Below are 19,646 nucleotides of genomic sequence, written 5' to 3'. Positions count from 1 at the left end.
GACACATCAGGTCAATATCTGGAGGAGAGAAGAAGCATGAGTGACGGGCGTTAGCCTGGGTCCTTAGAATTCGCTCAGCTCGGGTTCCTTCTGCTTATTTTCCCCTCACTCTCAATTTGTTGACCTTTTTTTTTCTTTTCTTTTCTTTTTTTTTAAGATGGAGTCTCACTGTATTGCCCAGGCTGGTCTCAGACTTCTGGGCTCAAGTGGTTCTCTTTCCTCATCCTCCCAAGTAACTGGGACTATAGGTGTGTGCCACCACAACTAGGTAATTTTTTTGGGCTCAAATGATCCTCCTACCTCAGCCTCTGAGTAGCTGGGACTACAGGCACGAGCCACCACACCTGGCTGGTTCTCTTTTCTTGCCCTCTTTAAAAAAATCTATTTTGAGGCTGGGTGTGGTGGCTCACACCTGTAATCCCAGCAGTTTGGGAGGCTCAGGTGGGTGGATCACTTGAGGTCAGGAGTTCAAGACCAGCCTGACCAATATGGTGAAACCGTGTCTTTACTAAAAATACAAAAATTAGCCAGGCGTGGTGGCACATGCCTGTAGTCCCAGCTACTTGGGAGGCTGAGGCAGGAGAATTGCATGAACCCAGGAGATGGAGGTTGCGGTGAGCCAAGATCGCACCACTGCACTCCAACCTGGGTGACAAAGCAAGACTCCCTCTCAAACAACAACAACAACAACAACAACAACAAAATCTATTTTGAGCTTTTTATTCTTGTATAAATTTTTCTTCACTACTCCCATCTTCCCATCTGCAGTTTATAGTAGGAGATACAAGTATATATGGTATTATATGAGTCAATCCTTGATTTTTAAAAAGTAGTCCCCAGTTCTTATAGTATGTGACTCTCCTATGTTTCTTGTCAAAACTTTTAATTTTTATAGTCTTGATTTTTTTGTTGTTGATTTTAATGTATTTTTCCTTGACAAGTACATGAGATATATCACTGCAGTTGAGGCCAATTCAGGCCATCCTTTGTATAATAGGAGGCATAATAGTTAAGAACTTGAGTTTTGGAGGTAGAAAAATCTAGGTTCAAATCCTTCATGTTCCATATACTACTTAAGTGAGCCTGAGCAATTGCATAATTATGTCAAGGGTTAGTTTCTGCCCCTATAAAATAAGGATAATAATAGTATATACATCATAGAATGACTGTCAGGATTAAATGAGATAATGCATATAAAGTGCTGAATAAAGGTTAGCTCTTTATAGAAACAAGAAAGGTAACATCCTTATAGTCACTGACACTGAGTAAGAATGAAAGAAATGTGGTGTGGAGGTTCATTTCTTTTTTTCATTCACGGATAATCGTTGCCCATCTGTATTCCTGGTTGACTTTTTTCCAACCTCCCCTTCCTCCCTCAAGATATGGCAGCACCTTTTATACCGATTTCCTGTTTGGTTTATCCCATTTACCTTCCTCTTCTAGTCTCACCAGAATATCCCTTGTGGATTGTGCCTTACTGGTGAAGGAAAGGATGAAATTATCCATTGAAGCTGTAGCTCATACCCAAAGAGTATAATATTTCTAAATCTGGGACTTTGGACACAAGACACTGGCTTCCAGTGCAAGGGCACTGAGTGGACCCTGCCTGGCTGTAGGCGAATGGCCAGTTTCCTGGTTGTGTTTGAAGGCAGACTACCAATGCAGACTTCAAAGTGCCATCTGCGAGGCATGATGAGTCCACACTTTTTCTGCTTGTCAATAATAAAATTAGACTGCAATGTATTTTCATTTGTCTCCCAAACAAAACAGGGTCCCTGGAGAGTCAAGTGGGAGGGCGTCTGAGAATTCTAGCTCATCTGGGGTGGAAGGGGAGATCTTGCAGAAGAGTGCCTGCACACAGTTGGCTATCAGCAAATATCTGTTGGGTGAATGAATGGTGGAGTTGAATCATAGCCTTGAAGCAACATTAACAAATGGAAGAAAAATCGATACAGGCTGAAAAGGAGGAGGTATGCCATAATTGCTACTTACAACACCTAATGACCGCCTGCTGCCCGAAGCATGGGATTACAGCACATTTGTCTTAATAGCACATCTGGTATGCTACACTGATGCAATTACAGTGCCGGTAAGCAGGGAGCTAGCTCCTTGCAATTATGCCCTTAAATTGTAACCAGAGGAAAATTGTTTTCAAACATACCACATATCTATTTAGTGACTGTTTATTGTAGTTTTTTGTATTAAAAAGATCAGAGAAATGTGTAAAACTGCTTAGTCCCCCCAAAACTGGCATTTATAGTTCTTGAGAGCCCTTTCCCAATTTGTTATTTTCATTACAGCCCCCTCACAATCCCAGGTAGTAGGCTGGGCAGATATCATGTCCGTTTTACAGATCAAGCAACTTGAAACTTGAGAATTAAATGGCTTTCCATTTCATTCTAGCTGTTAGCTGAAGGCTTGGTATGTGTTCAAATCCAGAGCTTGGAATCCTTGGTATCCCCACCTTTGCACCATACAGTGTTGTATCTGGATTCTTAATGTCTTATACTGGTGGCTACATGCATAATTTAGTTTGGAAATATCCCCAGAATGTGAAAATTGAGTTGCCATCTTGAAATTCTGATAAAGACTTTTTAAAGTTGCAACTGATTTAGTACTCATTCCACAAGCTAAAATAAAGTATATCTTGCCAATATGAGATGCAAAATCCAGGAAGTACCTTCCAGTGTTGTACATCACTATGTGAATTTTCTGGAATGAAAGTGTGTGTGATGGGTGTTTTCCCAGATTATTTTCAGGTGATCTTCAGCCGGGGGTGGTTGTAATATGAGTGTCTCGACTGTGCTGAAGCAGAAAAGAAGTTTTAGGGAGCAAAAATCTGCCATTATGCTTGTTTCAGTCCTCCTCCTCTACCTTTTGGGCTTATGATCCAGCCATGCCCACCATGTTGGTCTCATGCTCTGTAGAACGTCCTGATTTCATGTCTTTCTTATGAGTGTATTTGTATTTGCAATTGCTATCTTGGACTCACCAACCTCTGATCTCCTGTATAAAAGGCTGATTTGTTTATCATGCCAGAGCTCTGAGTAGGCTGTGTAAATGGAAGATGCTCTAAGGCACAACCCCTTTCTCATTCTCATTGAGAATCCTGAAAACATCTTAAAGATTGTGTATGATACCCATGCCAAATTCTCTCTTCTGCTTTCCATGTAAATTTTTGATAATTTTTTTTCATTGTACTTTTTGTTCATCATTTTTGGCATTTTATAAATATCTGTAAATTTTCATATCATGATACATGATGTAGGTTGAATTAATTTAACATGCAGATTAGTTTTCTTGTAGTCCAGACAGTTTCCTTACTTCTATTCACACTCTTTGTGTCTAGAGCTACAAATAATGAACTAAGCCTAGAGCTGTAGTTCATCACATAGTGATTTCATGGGCCAGATATTTATAGACAGTACCTGATTTATGATGGTTTGATTTATGATTTTGATTTTATCATTGTGTAAAAGCTGATGGTGTGAAAGCAATATACATTCAGTAGAAAGCGTACTTCAAATTTTGAGTTTTGACCTTTTCCTGGGCTAGCCATATGCAGTATGATGCTCTTGTGATGCTAGACAGTAATGGCGAGCCACGGCTCCCAGTCAACCAGCCACACAATCACAAGAGTAATCAGTCAATACTCCACAGTGCATTGTGTGGCCAGTGGTTTTTGGATATTATGTTTTGTGTTTGGCCATCCCATCATATTTACAAAACACCTATTTTCAACTTACACTATTTTCTACTTATGACTGGTTTATTGAGATATAATTCCATCATGAGTCAAAGAGTATCTGTATTTTATTCTGAACAAAAGTAAGCTAGCTGTATGCTTCGCAAGGGCAGGGACCACCACACCCATCTTTGTATCCACAGGGCCTGACAGATAATAATGGTCTCATCAATGTTTGTCTACTGAATGACTTAGATGAACAAATTGAGACCTGTATGAATACATATGTGGCTTTGGAAATCAGAATGGAACTTATTTTAATAAGTTGAATTTAATGTGAATTTAAAAAAATTAGTCTTCTAAAAATGTATTGTGTTGAATACATTTCAATGGCTCCACTCAGGTGTTGTGAAACATTACTTAGCCCTAAAAAATATAAGTACTTCTGAATTGACTTGTATTGAAAAATATTATTTGCTTCTAGATTATTGTATCCATCACATTTTAGCTTTAATATTTTGCTAAATGTTTAAGTGCTTTCCTGGTTTAGCAGTAAGTAATGTAGATTAAAAATCACTTTTAAGACTCACAGAAAACTCTTTTTGTTGTTCTTTGGTAAAATCTTATATGTAATAGATCTTAATTAAGAGCTGACTGGGTAGGCTGTGTTATAAAAGGAAGATATAGGTTTGCATATTGCTAACCACTTATTTATTTAAATTAGCAGATCCCAACTCTGGCTTTGCATTGGAATCACTTAGAATCTTTGGAAAAGTGTGATGCCTTGGCTCTGCCCCAGAAGTTCTGATTTAATTTTTCTGGAGAGGACCTTGAACATCAGTCTTATTAAAAAATAATAAAATAAGTTAAATAATTAACCAAGGTCTCCAGAACTCACAATCGCTGCTAGAGGAAATGTAAGTTATTACAACCATTCTGGAAAACACAGCAGCATTATCTAATACATTTAGAGAAACTAGTATCTCATAGCAAATCCGTTCCACAGCAATTCCATTCCTACCTATAAACCCTAGCAAGAAAACATGCTGATATGGTTTGGCTGTGTCCCCACCCAAATCTCATCTTGAATTGTGACTCCCACAATTCCTACATGTCATGAGAGAAACTGGTGGGAGGTGATTGAATTATGGGGGTGGGTCTTTCCCATACTGTACTTATGATAGTGAATGAGTCTCATGAGATCTGATGGTTTTTAAAATGGGAGTTTCTCTGCACACTCTCTCTCTCTTGCCGCCACCATGTAAGAAGTGCCTTTTGCCTTCTGCCATGATTGCTAGGTCTCCCTAGCCACATGGAATTGTAAGTCCATTAAACCTCTTTTGTAAATTGCCCAGTCTCAGGTATGTTTTTATCAGTAATATGAAAATGGATTAATACGGTAAATTGGTACCAGTAGAGTGGGGTGCTGCTGAGCAGATACCTGAAAATGTGGAAGCAACTTTGGAACTGGGTAACAGGCAGGGGTTGGAACAGTTTGGAGGGCTCAGAAGAGGACAGGAAAATGTGCAAAAGTTTGGAACTTCCTAGAGACTTATTGAATGGCTTTGCCCAAAACGATGATAGCAATATGGACAATAAAGTCCAGGCTGAGATAGTCTCAGATGGAAATGAGAAACTTGTTGAGAACTGGAGCAAAGGTTACATTTTAGCAAAGAGACTGACAGCATTTTGCTCCTGTTCTAGAGATTCATGGAATTTTGAACTTGAGAGTCATGATTTAGGGCATCTGGTGGAAGAAATTTCTAAGCAGCAAAGCCTTCAAGAAGTGACTTGGGTGTTGTTAAAGGCATTCAGTTTTATAATGGAAGCAGAGCATAAAAGATTGGAAAATTTGCAGCCTGACAGTGCGATAGAAAAGAAAATCCCATTTTCCGAGGAGAAATTCAAGCTGGCTGCAGAAATTTGCATAAGTAATGAAGAACTGAATATTAATCCCCAAGACAATGGGGAAAATGTCTCCAGGGCATGTCAGAGGTCTTCATGGGAGACCCTCCCATCACAGTCCCAGAGGCCTAGGAGAAAATTGTTTCATGGGCTGGGCCCAGGGTTCCCATATTGTGCAGTCTAGGGACTTGGTGCCTGGCATCCCAGCTGCTCCAGCTGTAGCTGAAAGGAGCCAATGCAGAACTTGGGCCATGGCTTCCAAGGGTGCAAACCTCAAGCCTTGGCAGCTTCCACAATGGTGTTGAGCCTGCGAGTGCACAGAAGTCAAGAATTGAGGTTTGGGAACCTCCACCTAGATTTCAAAGGATGTATAGAAATGCCTGGATGTCCATGACAGAAGTTTGCTGCAGGGGTGGGGCTCTCATGGAGAACCTCTGCTAGGGCAGTGTGGAAGGGAAATATGAGGTGGGGCCCCGACACAGAGTTCCTACTGGGACACTGCCTAGTGGAGCTGTGAGAAGAGGGCCACCATCTTCCAGACCCCAGAATGGTAGATCCACTGACAGCTTGCACTGTGCACCTGGAAAAGCCACAGACACTCAACATCAGCTCATGAAAGCAGCTGGGAGGGAGGCTCTACCCTGCGAAGCCACAGCAGCAGAACTGCCCAAGACCGTGGGAATCCACCTCTTGCATCAGTGTGACCTGGATGTGAGACATGGAGTCAAAGGAGATCGTTTTTGGAGCTTTAAGATTTGACTGCTCCGCTGAATTTCAGAATTACATAGGGCCGGTAGCCTCTTTGTTTTGGCCAATTTCTCCCATTTGGAATGAGTGTATTTACCCAATGCCTGTACCCCCATTGTATCTAGGAAGTAACTAGCTTGCTTTTGATTTTACAGGCTCATAGGCGGAAGAGGCTTGCCTTGTCTCAGATGAGACTTTGGACTGTGGACTTCTGAGTTAATGCTGAAATGAGTTAAGCCTTTGGGGGACTGCTGGGAAGGCATGATTGGTTTTAAAATGTAATTTGGGAGGGGCTGGGGCAGAATGATATGATTTGGCTGTGTCCTCACACAAATCTCATTTTGAATTATAACTCCCACAATTCCCATGTATCATGGGAGGAACCTGGTGAGAGGTGATCGAATTATGAGGATGGGTCTTTTCCGCACTGTTCTCATGATGGTGAATGAGTCTCATGAGATCGGATGGTTTTCAAGATGGGAGCTTCCCTGCACGAGCTCTCTCTTGCCGCTGCCATGTAAGAAGTGCCTTTTGCCTTCCACCATGAGTGTGAGGCCTCCCTAGCCACGTGGAACTGTAAGTCCATTAAACCTCTTTCTTTTGTAAATTGCCCAGTCTCAGGTATGTCTTTATCAGCAGCGTGAAAATGGACTAATACACATGCAAATATCAGAAAAAATAATTTATCCTGTGTCTGTATGTGTATATATATGTGTGTGTGAGAGAGAGGCAGAGGGAGACAGAGACAGAAAAACAGAGAGATACACTCATAGCAATGGACCCTGGGGGTACAAATACCCCTTTTCCTTTCCTAATCACATTCTTCTCTTTTTCCTAACAGGTATTATGCTGACTTTTATAGTAGCCATTTCCTTGCTTTTCTTTATAGTGTTATAACCTATGTATATATGCCTAAGTAATAATTTTAACTTTTACTCTTCTTGAACTTCATATTAATTGAAACATATCCTGTGTATTTTGTGACTTGATTTTCCCCCCTTGACATTATATTCATTACTTCCTTCTGTGTTAATCTGTAATTCATTTTGATTGTTAGAATATTGTTGTATGATTGCACTGCAATTTATTCCTTTGATGAACATTAAGATTACTTTGAATTTTGACCATTTATAATTTATTACATGGTTTCTTGCTAGGGTTTATAGGTAGGAATGGAATTGTTGTGGACTGGATTTGCGTTAGTTTCTCTGACTTTATTAGGTTATGTTGCTGTGTTTTCCAAAGGGGTTGTAACAGTTTACATTTCCTCTAGCAGTGATTGTGAGTTCTGGAGACCTTGATTAATTATTTAACTTATTTTATTATTTGTAATAGACTTTTTAAGAACAGTTTTAGGTTCATAGCAAAATTGAGTGGAAGGTACAGATATTTTCCCATATATTCTCTGCCCCTACACATGTACAGCCTCCCCTATTATCAATACGCCCCACAGAGTGGCACATTTGGCTATGATCGATTAGCCTACATTTGAAAGGTTAATTTATTCTTCAATCTCCCAAGCTAAGCCTTTGGCTAATTGAAAGGTATGACCAGATCTTGTGTAGATATGATAATGGTTCCAAATTGACCAGTAACAAAACCACTTTCCTTTAGTAACACTCAAACTGTCTGACATTCCTTAACCTTGTGCTTCAGATGCCTGGAAGCTCTCTTGACCTGTGCTGTTTTTGCAGATCATAACCATAGAGTTAGAACAGGATTGAACACTCTTAGGAACCTTGGATCTTTATTGTGACAGACTCATTTGATGGGCAAAGAAACTGATGCCTGGCAGAATGAGAAGCACAAAGTCTGCACTCCCTTCCTATCTGGGTCAGATGGACTCCTGTTATGCAGTAAGGAATGGCTTATTGAATGGCACAGCCTGTTCAGTTCCTTTTTGTGTCTCAGTGTTCGTGCTGTCATGATGTTATAGGTCATACCTTTTAATGTTTGCCATTAGAGCAATTATTAGTAATTCTGCTTTGGTTACATTAGTTCAAATAACTCCTGGCACCAACCAAACAGGAAGAGACATTTAGTTAGTTAAAGAAATTATTTTAAACACTCCCACCTCTGCCAAATTGTATAACCTCTTTCCACAATTTGTTTTCCTGGCTGATGTTAAGAAATCTGAAACTCTATAACAAGCAGAATTATTTATATATGTCATGATGCTTCCTATTTCAAGCTGTTTGCCTTACTCTGCACTCTGAACTTTCATACTGAATGAGAAAGCTCTCTCTTACAACATTTTGGTCAGTTTCTATTTGTTTTCTTTAAACATCAGAAGATTCTCTCTTCCACTGCCTTCCCTCCTCCCCGGGAAGTGGGTAGATTCTCAGAAAGAGAGTCAACAGTGAGCCATTCAGGCCTGTATGTTTACTGTTCTCTCTCATTGAACAAGATGTGAGGATGGAGCCAGAAGGAGAGAAGAGGGAGCTGGATTAGCAGAACAAGCTTGGAGAGCTCTCCTGTTGGAGGAAACAGATCTGCTCACACTCACACTGTTGGTCAGGTTGAATACAGTGAAATACACTCCAGGTTTAATGGTATTTAGGGCATTGCACCAGACATGGCAGAAAGTGTTACTTAAATTGATACCATGCTTCCCTTTACCAATGGTATAATTTGAAAAGGGGACACAAAAGGTTTAGATGTTCCCTTTTGATCATTTTTTTGGGAGGGGAAAGAAAATTACAATCCATACAACCATGGAATATTTCTCACTATATCCAGGTTAGGAAATATGTCTTAGAAATTCCATCCTGGCCAGGTACGGTGGCTCATGCCTATAATCCCAGCACTTTGGGAGGCCAAGGCAGGTGGATAACCTGAGGTTAGGAGTTCAAGATGAGACTGGCCAACATGGTAAAAACCCATCTCTACTAAAAATACAAAAATTAGCTGAGGGCAATGGCATGTGCCTGTAATCCTAGCTACTCAGGAGGCTGAAGCAGGAGAGTCACTTGAAACTGGGAGGCAGAGGTTGCAGTGAGCCAAAATTGCACCACTGCATTCCAGCCTGGGCAACAGAGTGCGACTCCATCTCAAAAAAAAAAAAAAAAAAAAAAAGAAAGAAATTCCATCCTAGTATGCCTGGTTAATATCTCATGCTGACAGGTTTTCCTGTGTTGGAGAGTACACATGCACATATGTATGCATATGTATATTTGTTACCTGATCCTAACAAGTCTCTTCCTGGTTATTACTTAAAAAGGAAGAAAAATGCAAATATTATCCAACATTTTAGATACCCTGCTGGGAATCTAAAAACAAAAACCTTACTTTTTAATCAAAGGAGTATAATGGTCAAAAGTTAAAGGATAAAATAGTCAAAGATAAGTTCTGTAATAGCTAACATAGTTCTTTCAATTTTCATAAAGCTGAAGATATCAAGTATATTAAACAAATGTCTGGCAGAAATGTATTGCCTTGTCTGTTTTTAGATATTTTGGTATTTTGAATGTTGTTTTACTGGGGGGATATGTTCTGTGTCAGACAGATGACTGATAGAGCAAATATACTGGTAAGTTGGTGGCGTTTCACTGTGATGAGTTCATTTACATATTGTAAGTATAATGCCTTGCATTCATTGATCTAGATACCTATATCTCTATAGATATAGATATATAAACAATTAAAAATTTAAACTAAGCCTTTTTTTTTTTTGCATTCATTTATGGTGGAGTGTTTCCTTCTAATTGTTTCAAATTAGAGCTTTGTAGAAACCTGGCTTCCCAAATATCATCATTATCACAGCCTGCTGGTAAGACAAAGTTGAGTTTATTGGCTACTATGGTATGGGAGAACACAACCTCCACAGGGCCTTAGAGGTGTCTTGAAGGGGGAGCAGTGAGGTGAGAATTTACTGAGAACTTGAAGTTTGGCTTAATGAGGGTCTTTTTTTTTGAGACAGGGGCTCACTTTGTGGCCCAGGTTGGAGTGCAGTGGTGTAATCTCCACTCACTGCAACCTCTGCCTCCTGGGCTCAAGCGATCCTCCCACCTCAGCCTGCTGATTAGCTGGAACCACAGGCGAGTGCCACCATGCCAGTTTAATTTTTGTATTTTTTGCAGAGAGTGGGTTTTACCACATTCACCAGGCTGGTCTTGAGCTCCTGGGCTCAAGTGATTCTCCCACATTGGCCTCCCAAAGTGCTGGGATTACAGGCATGAACCACCATGCCCGGCCTTATAAGGGTCTTTTAATGTTGGGGATGGTGGTGGGCGGGGCATGTTGGACAGGGAAGAAGCTTGATCAGGACTTGGGAAGGATCATAACGTAGTTAGGATTGCTTTTAGGGTTTAAACTGCATTTTGTTGGTTTCTACTGAACAGTTGGTTAGTCTTGCAGAAGGTTCCTATAATGAGCAATCATTCATTTGCCTGGGCAAGTGGCTCCTGGAATAGTAAAATCGTGCTAATGAAGATAACGGAATAGCAAAATAGTGTTAATATGGACAGGAAACTGTGGAGAAGTAGGTCATTTTGTTCTCAGTGTCCATTTTAAAGTGAACAATTCAATGTACAGACTATTCAAACTAAGTAATTTAAACATACACAAACTGTAGAGATTTTAACAGCCAATTGCCATGCAATGCCACAAATGCTCAATAGCTTTCGTTTGCCAGACACTATGCTAGATATTGGGAATAAAATACCTCAAGGACCCCTCTTCCTGGAAGATGATAACGGAGAGTGGCCAGCACCACAGTGGAGCTGACGCACACGGACCGACCAAGGGCCCTCTGTGCAGGGGCCTTACAGGCCGAGCTTCCTGAGCAGCGCATTGGGGTGGCTTTGACAATATTGACATAATCTCAGGGATTTAGTAGATGGGTAAAAGCACTGCTGTGAAGTTTGAGAATGACCCATATGAAGCCATTTCTGTTACTGCTTCTCATCAGGGGAGGAGCAGCGTTGAGGACAAAGGGTGGACACGGAGGTCCCTCTACAGCCTTGGCCTCTGAGAGCCTCCCTGCCTGAGCAGCAGGATCTCCTCAAGGAACTCTCTGCATATCAACAAGTGTCTGTTTTCAAAGAATGGTCTTTTCCTAGAACCTGCTTCCCTAGATGACTGCACTGCATGTCTAGTGAAAGAGGACGTGAATGTGTAATGCAGTAGGTGGAAAGAACGCTCTACCTGTGCTGACCGGACCTGGCCCCAGCACCTACTGCCTACCTGGCCATTCACAAACCTCTTGAACTCTCCAAATTTGTAAAATGAGATATAGCAATTAGGTGCCATTGTTAATTTCTTCCAACTCTGACATTCTTATTATGTCTAAATACATTGTCCCTTTGATAAAATGTGTAAAACAAACTTTGTAAATGGAGGAATTAATATGGTATGTGTTTTTTCCTCTTCAGTATCTTCTCACAGAGAATCTCTTCTACACCTGGCTATGAGATGGGGCCTGGCTAAGCTTTCCCAGTTCTTCTTGCGTCTCCCGGGGGGAGTCCAGGCCTTAGCTTTACCTAACGAAGACGGTGCCACACCATTAGACTTAGCTTTACGTGGCGGACACTCCAAGCTGGTGGAAGATGTCACAAAGTGAGTTTAGCTACTTGATAGTCTCTCTCTTAATCTATTTCTGTAAAGTTGGCCAAGCATTATAGAAAAATGGAAATAACCAAATCACAAGCTAATGTTGGTTTATGTTTTACTGTTAGCTCTCATGCACATACGTAGATCATATAAACAGATATATTGATGTAATTGGTATTAATGTTTCATGAGGGTGAGACAGGAAAAAAGGTCTCAAAAGGCTCTGAAACGAGTGATAATGAAAAAAATTGGGGAAATGCTAGCATTTAGATTTCAGCTTAAATGTCACCCCCTTCTGTGTTATTCTCTTTGATGATTATGATTAATTCACAATGTTAAGTATGAGTAACATTATGACTAATTCATAATATTAATTTATAATTATATATGTGATCATGTGTTTCATATATATCTCTTAATCATTTGAGGTCTGGGACTATTTCTGTTTTACCCACTGCAATACTCTAGTACAATGTCCAGCATATAATATTTGTTGAAATGATATAAATTTTTTTGTATCAATGAATAACAGACAAATGCTATGGTATGATTTAACCAATGTGATGGTCAGTATGGTCTGATGAAATAGTGTAAAGAAAATAATTTGTAAACTATAATGTTATCTATGTTAAAGAGGGTATCAACACTTCCATTGAATAATGAGTGTATTGTTGGTTACTTAGAATGGTTCAGGTCAGTCATTATTCTTAGCTTATGAAAGATGGATTCATATATAGTGATTTTTTTTTACTTAACGTGGTAAAAAACCAAAGTATAAATGGGAAAGTACATTGAAAATTATAACATGCTACATAAATATTAACCATTGTTAGAGTAAATGCTACATAAATATTAAATATTATTACAGTATTATTACGTGGCATGTTCAGATGGACTGGCTTTTCTTGTTTGGCTCATGGAACTCCGTGTAATTAATTTATGGTTATGTAGTACATAAGTGGACATTAAATCAGAGCTTTTTGTTTATTTTTTTTTTCTCATTTGATCAAATGACCATCAACCAAGGGGCAAGCCTATCTGGAGGGAATTGTCCTTTTCCTTGTTTTAACATGACCCCACTTCCTTGGCTAAAAAGGGCAAGGCAAGAACACTTCCTTTGACTCATTCATTGTGAACAGTTCTGTGTTCCACTGAGGTCCTAGAGGCACATTCATCTGTTGGTAGCTTTATATCTTTTTACTGTGTCCAAGACAAGATGATACATGTTTAAAAAGTTTCTAGGTCTAATAAATCCATTCATGGATGGGATTAGAAGTAGACTGCAAGCTAAATTCTGGTGATATGATAATAGAGCTTCCATATTCTAAATTAACAGCAATGACCTTATTGCTCAGGTTCAGAGACCATTCATCTCAGTGACTTGTTACTGGCATGGGGAGTTGTTTTCTGGAAACTTCTGGAGTCCTTGCCAGTAATGAGTGTCAAGAGTTTGGAGAGGTCCCCCAAGACTTAGAGTACACCTGTTCTTTATGGATCTCTTTTTGTCACTCCATCTGATGGAGATAACATATACTTCATTGGAAATATACTATATTTTTGTAAAGCAAGCATTCATTAACAAAATAAGGTCATGTTAAAAGAGGAAAGGGGCATAGAGCTAGTTCTGTGAATTGAGGAATCTGGAAACAATCTGGTGGGAAATGACATGTTGAGGTGTGCTGTAATCCAAGAACATTAATATTTCCCTTTGAGGTTTCTTTACTGTTACTCTTACAGGATGTTATAAGCCATCCAAAATATTTCAATACTAACCATGAAGCCTACATGTAATTTACAAATGTACAAATGTTCTCAGCCAAGATACAACAGAAAATAAGTATATAGTCAAGAATTTAGGTGGAAATGTCGTTCCTTTATGTATGAGTGTATTCAGAAATACAACATGATCAAATTTGTGCATGCTTTAATTTGCATAAGAAAGGATTTACAACAATGGTACCATGTGTTATGAATATCTCACTTGTTTATAACATCCAAACCTCATCATGTTCCCTGGAAAGCATATCTGTTTCCACAGTAATCACCTAATAAACCATTGGCTGCCAGCTAATTTGTTCTACTACAGGTAGCCCCGGTAAAGTGAGAGGCATCTTTTCAGATTAAAAGGAGAATGAAATGTTGAGGTAAAGTACTGTGTTTAAAATTCAGTACCGTTTCATTCTTTATGTAAACCTTTAAAGTATGTAGTATATGTCAGTGGTTTTCAATAGACTTCTTCTCTAGGTGGAAAAAGAAAGGTGGCTGTGTTAGTATCTGTTTTCATGATCTTATGTATTTTATTGCATGTAGGTGACTTTCAAGGATCGTTTTGCCAGTTGGATTTGTAAGATCGGGGCAGTGATCCTAAGTGCTGGGATCCTGGGGCTGGTGTCTTTGAAGCTCTGTGTGGGTTTTGATTTGTGTTGTTTCAGTTTTCAGGGCAGATGGTCGCCGAGCTTCTCCCGAGTGCAGCTCAGTGAAGAAGCCTCCTTGCATTACATTCACTCATCGGAAACGCTGACCCTGACCCTTAACCACACAGCTGAGCATTTGTTGGAGGCAGATATTAAACTCTTCCGGAAATACTTTTGGGATAGAGCCTTTCTTGTCAAGGTTTGTACACAGTGATCCTGGCATACAATAATGCATGCTTCAGAGAATGCAGGCATCAATTTCTTATTATGAGAACAGTGTTTTTTGGGGGTAGGACTTTTTTTTTAATGAAACCTTGGGGGACATGAAATTGGAAACTGCATTAGATCAGTAGAATGAAGATTAGTATATATTTTGTAGTAGTTTGTATAATATTTTCATTTTCTTTTCTGAGCCTTTCCATAGTTGGCTTTTAATACTTTAATATTGGATATTTTCTCTTAATGTATTGATTGTATTATAATTATTATCTAAAGCAGTTACATTTAGGGCTATCTTACATGTATAATATCTACTCCCGGATTTTCGTATTGCTCAAATGTAGCTAAGCATTTGTTCCAGTGCAGAATCCAGTACAGAAGCCAGTACAGATTCTACTTGAATGGAAACAGGTAAAAACCTAGTTCTTTTCCAAAGAGGTCTTCCCCTTCCCATCATGGTCCAAACCCCACCTTTGAGTGCTATCATAGCATGCCCATCTCAGGGTTTAAAACATTTCAACTTTATCTCTCTTTTTTTTTTTTTTGGTAGATTTTGAAAGAATACTAAGAATATTTCCATCTTTTAATTATGATTAATCAAAGTGTTATTTTGAGTAACGGGGCTTGAGTCAATCTAGTTGGCAGTGCTCCGGGGTCTAATGGACACACTCACCAGATCCTGTGGCCTCCTGTGTTCTCAAGCACATTGCTTCACAAGGCACAGGTCTCATGACTATTTAGGCTTTACAGAGTAAAAAGTCAACTTAGAAAACCAATATTATCATTGACCACAGGTTCAGCTTTTGTAGAATATTTGCTTCATGTAATTGAAATAATTATTCATATAATTCATATAATTGAAATAAGCCAAAAATGTTATGTATCAAACAAAGATTATTATTGGCTTACTCCATATAGAGTTTTATTTAAACAGTTAAAATAAAACATGGTCTTCAGAGTATGATCTTTCTCTCTTTGCTAGGTTTTAGGGAATTTGGTTTGTAATTTTCTGACATACAGCATCACATACAGTGTATACAGAATGAGGGTCGTCTTTTAAGGATGCTTGTCATTTAAAACTACTCAAGCCAGCTGGGCACGGTGGCTCATGCCTGTAATCCCGGCACTTTGGGAGGCCGAGGTGGGTGGATCATGAGGCCAGGAAATCGAGACCAATCTGGCCAACATGGTGAAACCTCGTCTCTACTAAAAATACAAAAATTAGCTGGGCACAGTGGCATGCGCTCAGCCATCATTGTGGTTTCTCACCAAAGCACCAAGTGGTGGTTATTCCGGCTGGGCAGACACTTGGTTTTGCCATGCATCAGTTCCGGGGGGACAGAGCTCAGCCAAATGCCTTTCCTCGGAAGACATGCTCAGACAGCGGCGTGGCACTTGGTGACTATCCTGAAAAGAACAGAACAAACTCTATTGAATGTTTGCTTCATTATAAAATCCTCTAAAGTCTTAGGCTACATTTGTGATTTCTCATATACGTTTGAGATAATACTGATGACCTTGGGGAAGATTTATGATGAGTAAATCTAGATACCTCAATAATTTATTGTAGTGGACTTCATAATCACAAAGGCCAAATGGAGATGGTTCTCCGGTTTCTATGAGATTTTCATCTTATGAAAAACACCTGATACAAGAATCAGTGAAGTGGAATGGCCTTATGTTTCAAGTTTCCACATCCCTCTTTTTCCTTCCTTTCTTGAGGTATATGGCTGTTAGTGAGCAGAGAAACCAAGAAGGAAGGGCTGAGAGATTCTTTATGACATCCAAAGATGTTGTTACTTGCCTGACAAAGTGATTCTATTGTATTCTTATCTAAATTTTTTTGTGGTGCATATTACTTGGTTAGATATTATTTTAAATGTAAGCAGGTGATAGTTACTTTATAGGTTGTCCACACTAAAGCTTTACAACTTTGGATAATAAATATTATGAGATTACATATAGATTTTGTATAAAAGTATTCATGCTTTATTGAATCTTATCTAAAAGTCCGTTTTGATATGACAGCTATAGATGGTGACTTTGATTTGAGTGACTGATCTGTTCTCACTGAACTACAGCACATATTCAGTCTTCTCCAAGGAGATATGTTTAGTCTCTGGATTTGGGCGTTGCTTAGTTATTTGTAGTCCTGTAGAACAATGACAGTAAAACCTTGCTGTGGAAACCTGAGTTTGCTTTACGATATATAAGAGCTCTCCAGGTGAACCCAGTCAGAAGTCATACTTGTTCAGAGTTGTAAAGGGTTGGTGCTTGCATACTATATTTCAGTTGACAGTGATGGCCTGACAGTTTCTAATAAACATTAAATGTTAAAATGGAAGGTGGTGCTAAATATCCAAACCGTAAAGACAGAATATTAGGAAATTAAATAATAAGCAAACTGTAGCCATCTCTTTTAATCACTTTTTAGTTATTTCATCATAACAATCCGAATGCTGATAATTCTACTCTAGAGCTTGGCTAAAATTAATAAGCAACTAGGAAATTTAAGTTTTTAAAGGTATATTCAAAATTACTTATAAGGATAAAAATTAAGTTTGAATATATTCTATTTTCAAGAGAAAATAGCATTTCCTTATTTCAAGTTTTGTTGTGTAATCAGAAACCAGCATTGCCTGATGTTCTTTTCTGACACAGCCTTGGCAACTCTCTTCATTGAAAGACAGGGGGATCGGGGCTAAGGTTCAGCCCAGGTAGACACATGGGGCCTTGAGCCTGTGTGGTGACCCCTCTTCCATCCATGGGTGCTCATGCAGCCATCTCCTCACTACCCCTTAATATGGACCTGCTCTGGTCCAGCCACTCATTCCATGGTGGGCCTTAGGAGAGAACATGGTGTCCTGGAGGTGGGGCTGGGGTGACTTAACAGCCCATGGAGGGTGGGTGACCAGGCACTTGTTGCTCCCTGCCTGTTTCTGGGTTTGCTAAATTGTATATATTTTTTACATTCCTTTTACTCTGGCTGCAGGGCATTGTTCCTAAATAGTCAAAGAATGAAGCACCACGGGTCTTAATGATACACCCAAGGGGATAAGAGACCTATGTCAGTCATGTGATTACCTGCCCAAGTATACTGATGATTGATTTCAGAACCTGTGCTGGGGCCATCTTGGGCTGGTTTACTATTCGGCACATCAATACATAATTCTGTGTTTCTTCACATTTTCACTGGCTGTGGGGAATCTGTCAAAAGAAAATTCGGATGGTCCCAAGAGGGCAAGTTTTTGCTAAAGCCTTTTGGAAGGCTCATCAACTTAGTTTCACCCAGGGCCAGCCTGCACCAGTGTGTGCCAACCTGTGGCGCAGGACCCATGGTCATCCTGGATATTCCTTGTGATCATGGTCCTAGCCCCTCACCTGGTCCTCTGATATTCCTATGTCTTAGGATGTGGATTTGGTCTGCTCCAGGTGGCAGATGCACAGACCAGAAGCCCTTCTCTCTGGCGTCAAGATTTTTGGTTCTGTTTCTGGTGATATTCTGCATGATATTCCTGAGAACCTTCTGCTTGGTGTGACCTGCAGAAGCAATAAAAGATTAGTGGCAGGGACAGTTTTGGCCCCTGCCTTGGAGTTTCTCCTGATTTTGCTCACCCTCCTCCTGGGGTGCTGGCTATATGTTCTCCCAGCGGCTTTCACCCACCCACTATTTCCCAACCTCCTAGCTCTGAGATCGTTGATAGTGACTTTTGCCTCTTTGTTGTATATCTGAAACCTCAAATGGTTTTCTGTGCTTTCTTGTTTTTTCCCCCATTGTTTCCTAGGCCTTTGAGCAAGAAACCAGGCCAGAGGAAAGAACAGCTATGCCCTCCAGCGGTGCAGAAACTGAAGAAGGTACGCATGCTCCTTTCCCACTTAGGGCAGCCAGAAAGTGCTCCGGACCAACAAGCTAACCAGTCCATTGAAGTGTGTGGTGAAGCTGGCCAGGAACCAAGGGGCTCAGAGGCAAGGTTAGGGGTGTGGGATACAGCAAAGCCCCTGGGTCCTCGGATAGCATGAAATGAAGTATACTGTTTGTTTCCACTCTCTATGTAACTGGGATGTCCTGAGTGCTGTTTGCTGGGACCGGGGCCAGGTCCTCTCTCATTCCTGATCTTCAGGATGCTCTCTTGACATTCTGATTGTTTTCCTCATTCAGTTTGTACATTCACTGAGTCCTTTGTTCAACCATTTGTTCTTTAGTTCCTTCCACCTTTGTGGATCTCCTACTGTTTGCTTAGCAAGGATACTCTGGAAGTCATGGAGTTTTTGTCATCATGAGGGTTGGGGGGCACCACTGGCATTTAGAACTGAGGCACCAGGGCTGCTGGATGTTCATCAATGTACAGTCCTATGCAACTAAGAGTTGTCCTGTACAGCTGTTTACAGTTCTGATGGTGATTCAGAGACGGCATGTGCGAATCTACTCGTGGTGGAAGTTCATAAAAGAAGATACATTTTTTATGCTACATTGTTCCTACTCTATTCCACAACATGCCACATGGAATCATTCGGACACCCCACTTGTGCATAGTACCTAGCTCATTTGCAGAACATCATCATTCCTCATTTTCCCCAACTTGACAGTTTATCTAGGCATGCAATTCTTACTTCATTTCAGGTGACTTCTGCTTTTGCATGTGCAAATAATTTTGGTCTTTTAGTAAGTTGTAGTAATAAACAGAAGTTTTTATTCTAGGAAGCATATTTTTGCATATTCCAGTATTTCTTGTCTGGAATAAATCCTGATTGTGTGTTTTCAAAACCCAGTGGTTGCAAAAATCTAACCACATTAGTGCGTCTCCTAGGGTAGTTAGGGCAAAAGTTTTATGTATTGAAATACATATTATCTTCTTATCAGTTCCTCTCCATTTGCTTCATATTTTAGTTAGGATATTGTATTGATTTTTATTTTTAATTATACATAAAGATAAGGTTGTATGTATCTAGGGGGTAGAGTTATGTGATCTACTAACTTAATTTCAAGATAGTGAAGGGAGCAACACAAAATACCTGTTAATGTAAAAGGCATAGGTCTGATAGGGTTGAGAACCACCAAGCTTCATGCTGGGGCTAGGAGGAAAAATCCAACAAGGCCCTTGTTCCTAAGCCACCAATGTTAATAG

At 39.9% G+C, this 19,646-nt stretch overlaps 1 protein-coding gene across 3 annotated transcripts in view; it reads left to right on the top strand.

Annotated features, from left to right (window-relative positions):
* The window catches only part of LOC105475154 (Rho guanine nucleotide exchange factor 28), a 311,081-nt gene that overhangs the window by 138,488 nt on the left and 152,947 nt on the right, over nt 1-19,646 (top strand). For 2 of the 3 annotated variants that reach the window (XM_011730182.3, XM_071098818.1), the window contains exons 5-8: nt 11,710-11,893; nt 14,320-14,500; nt 14,887-14,931; nt 18,306-18,375. In XM_011730182.3, coding sequence (XP_011728484.2) covers nt 11,710-11,893; nt 14,320-14,500; nt 14,887-14,931; nt 18,306-18,375 — 480 coding nt within the window. The remainder of the gene's footprint in view (nt 1-11,709; nt 11,894-14,319; nt 14,501-14,886; nt 14,932-18,305; nt 18,376-19,646) is intronic. The other variant, XM_071098819.1, reaches the window with a different exon arrangement.

This window comes from Macaca nemestrina, chromosome 6, assembly GCF_043159975.1.
Source record: "Macaca nemestrina isolate mMacNem1 chromosome 6, mMacNem.hap1, whole genome shotgun sequence".
Lineage (NCBI taxonomy): Eukaryota > Metazoa > Chordata > Mammalia > Primates > Cercopithecidae > Macaca > Macaca nemestrina.
The sequence above is the reverse complement of the archived record's forward strand: the minus strand, read 5'-3'. Positions and strand labels throughout refer to the sequence as shown.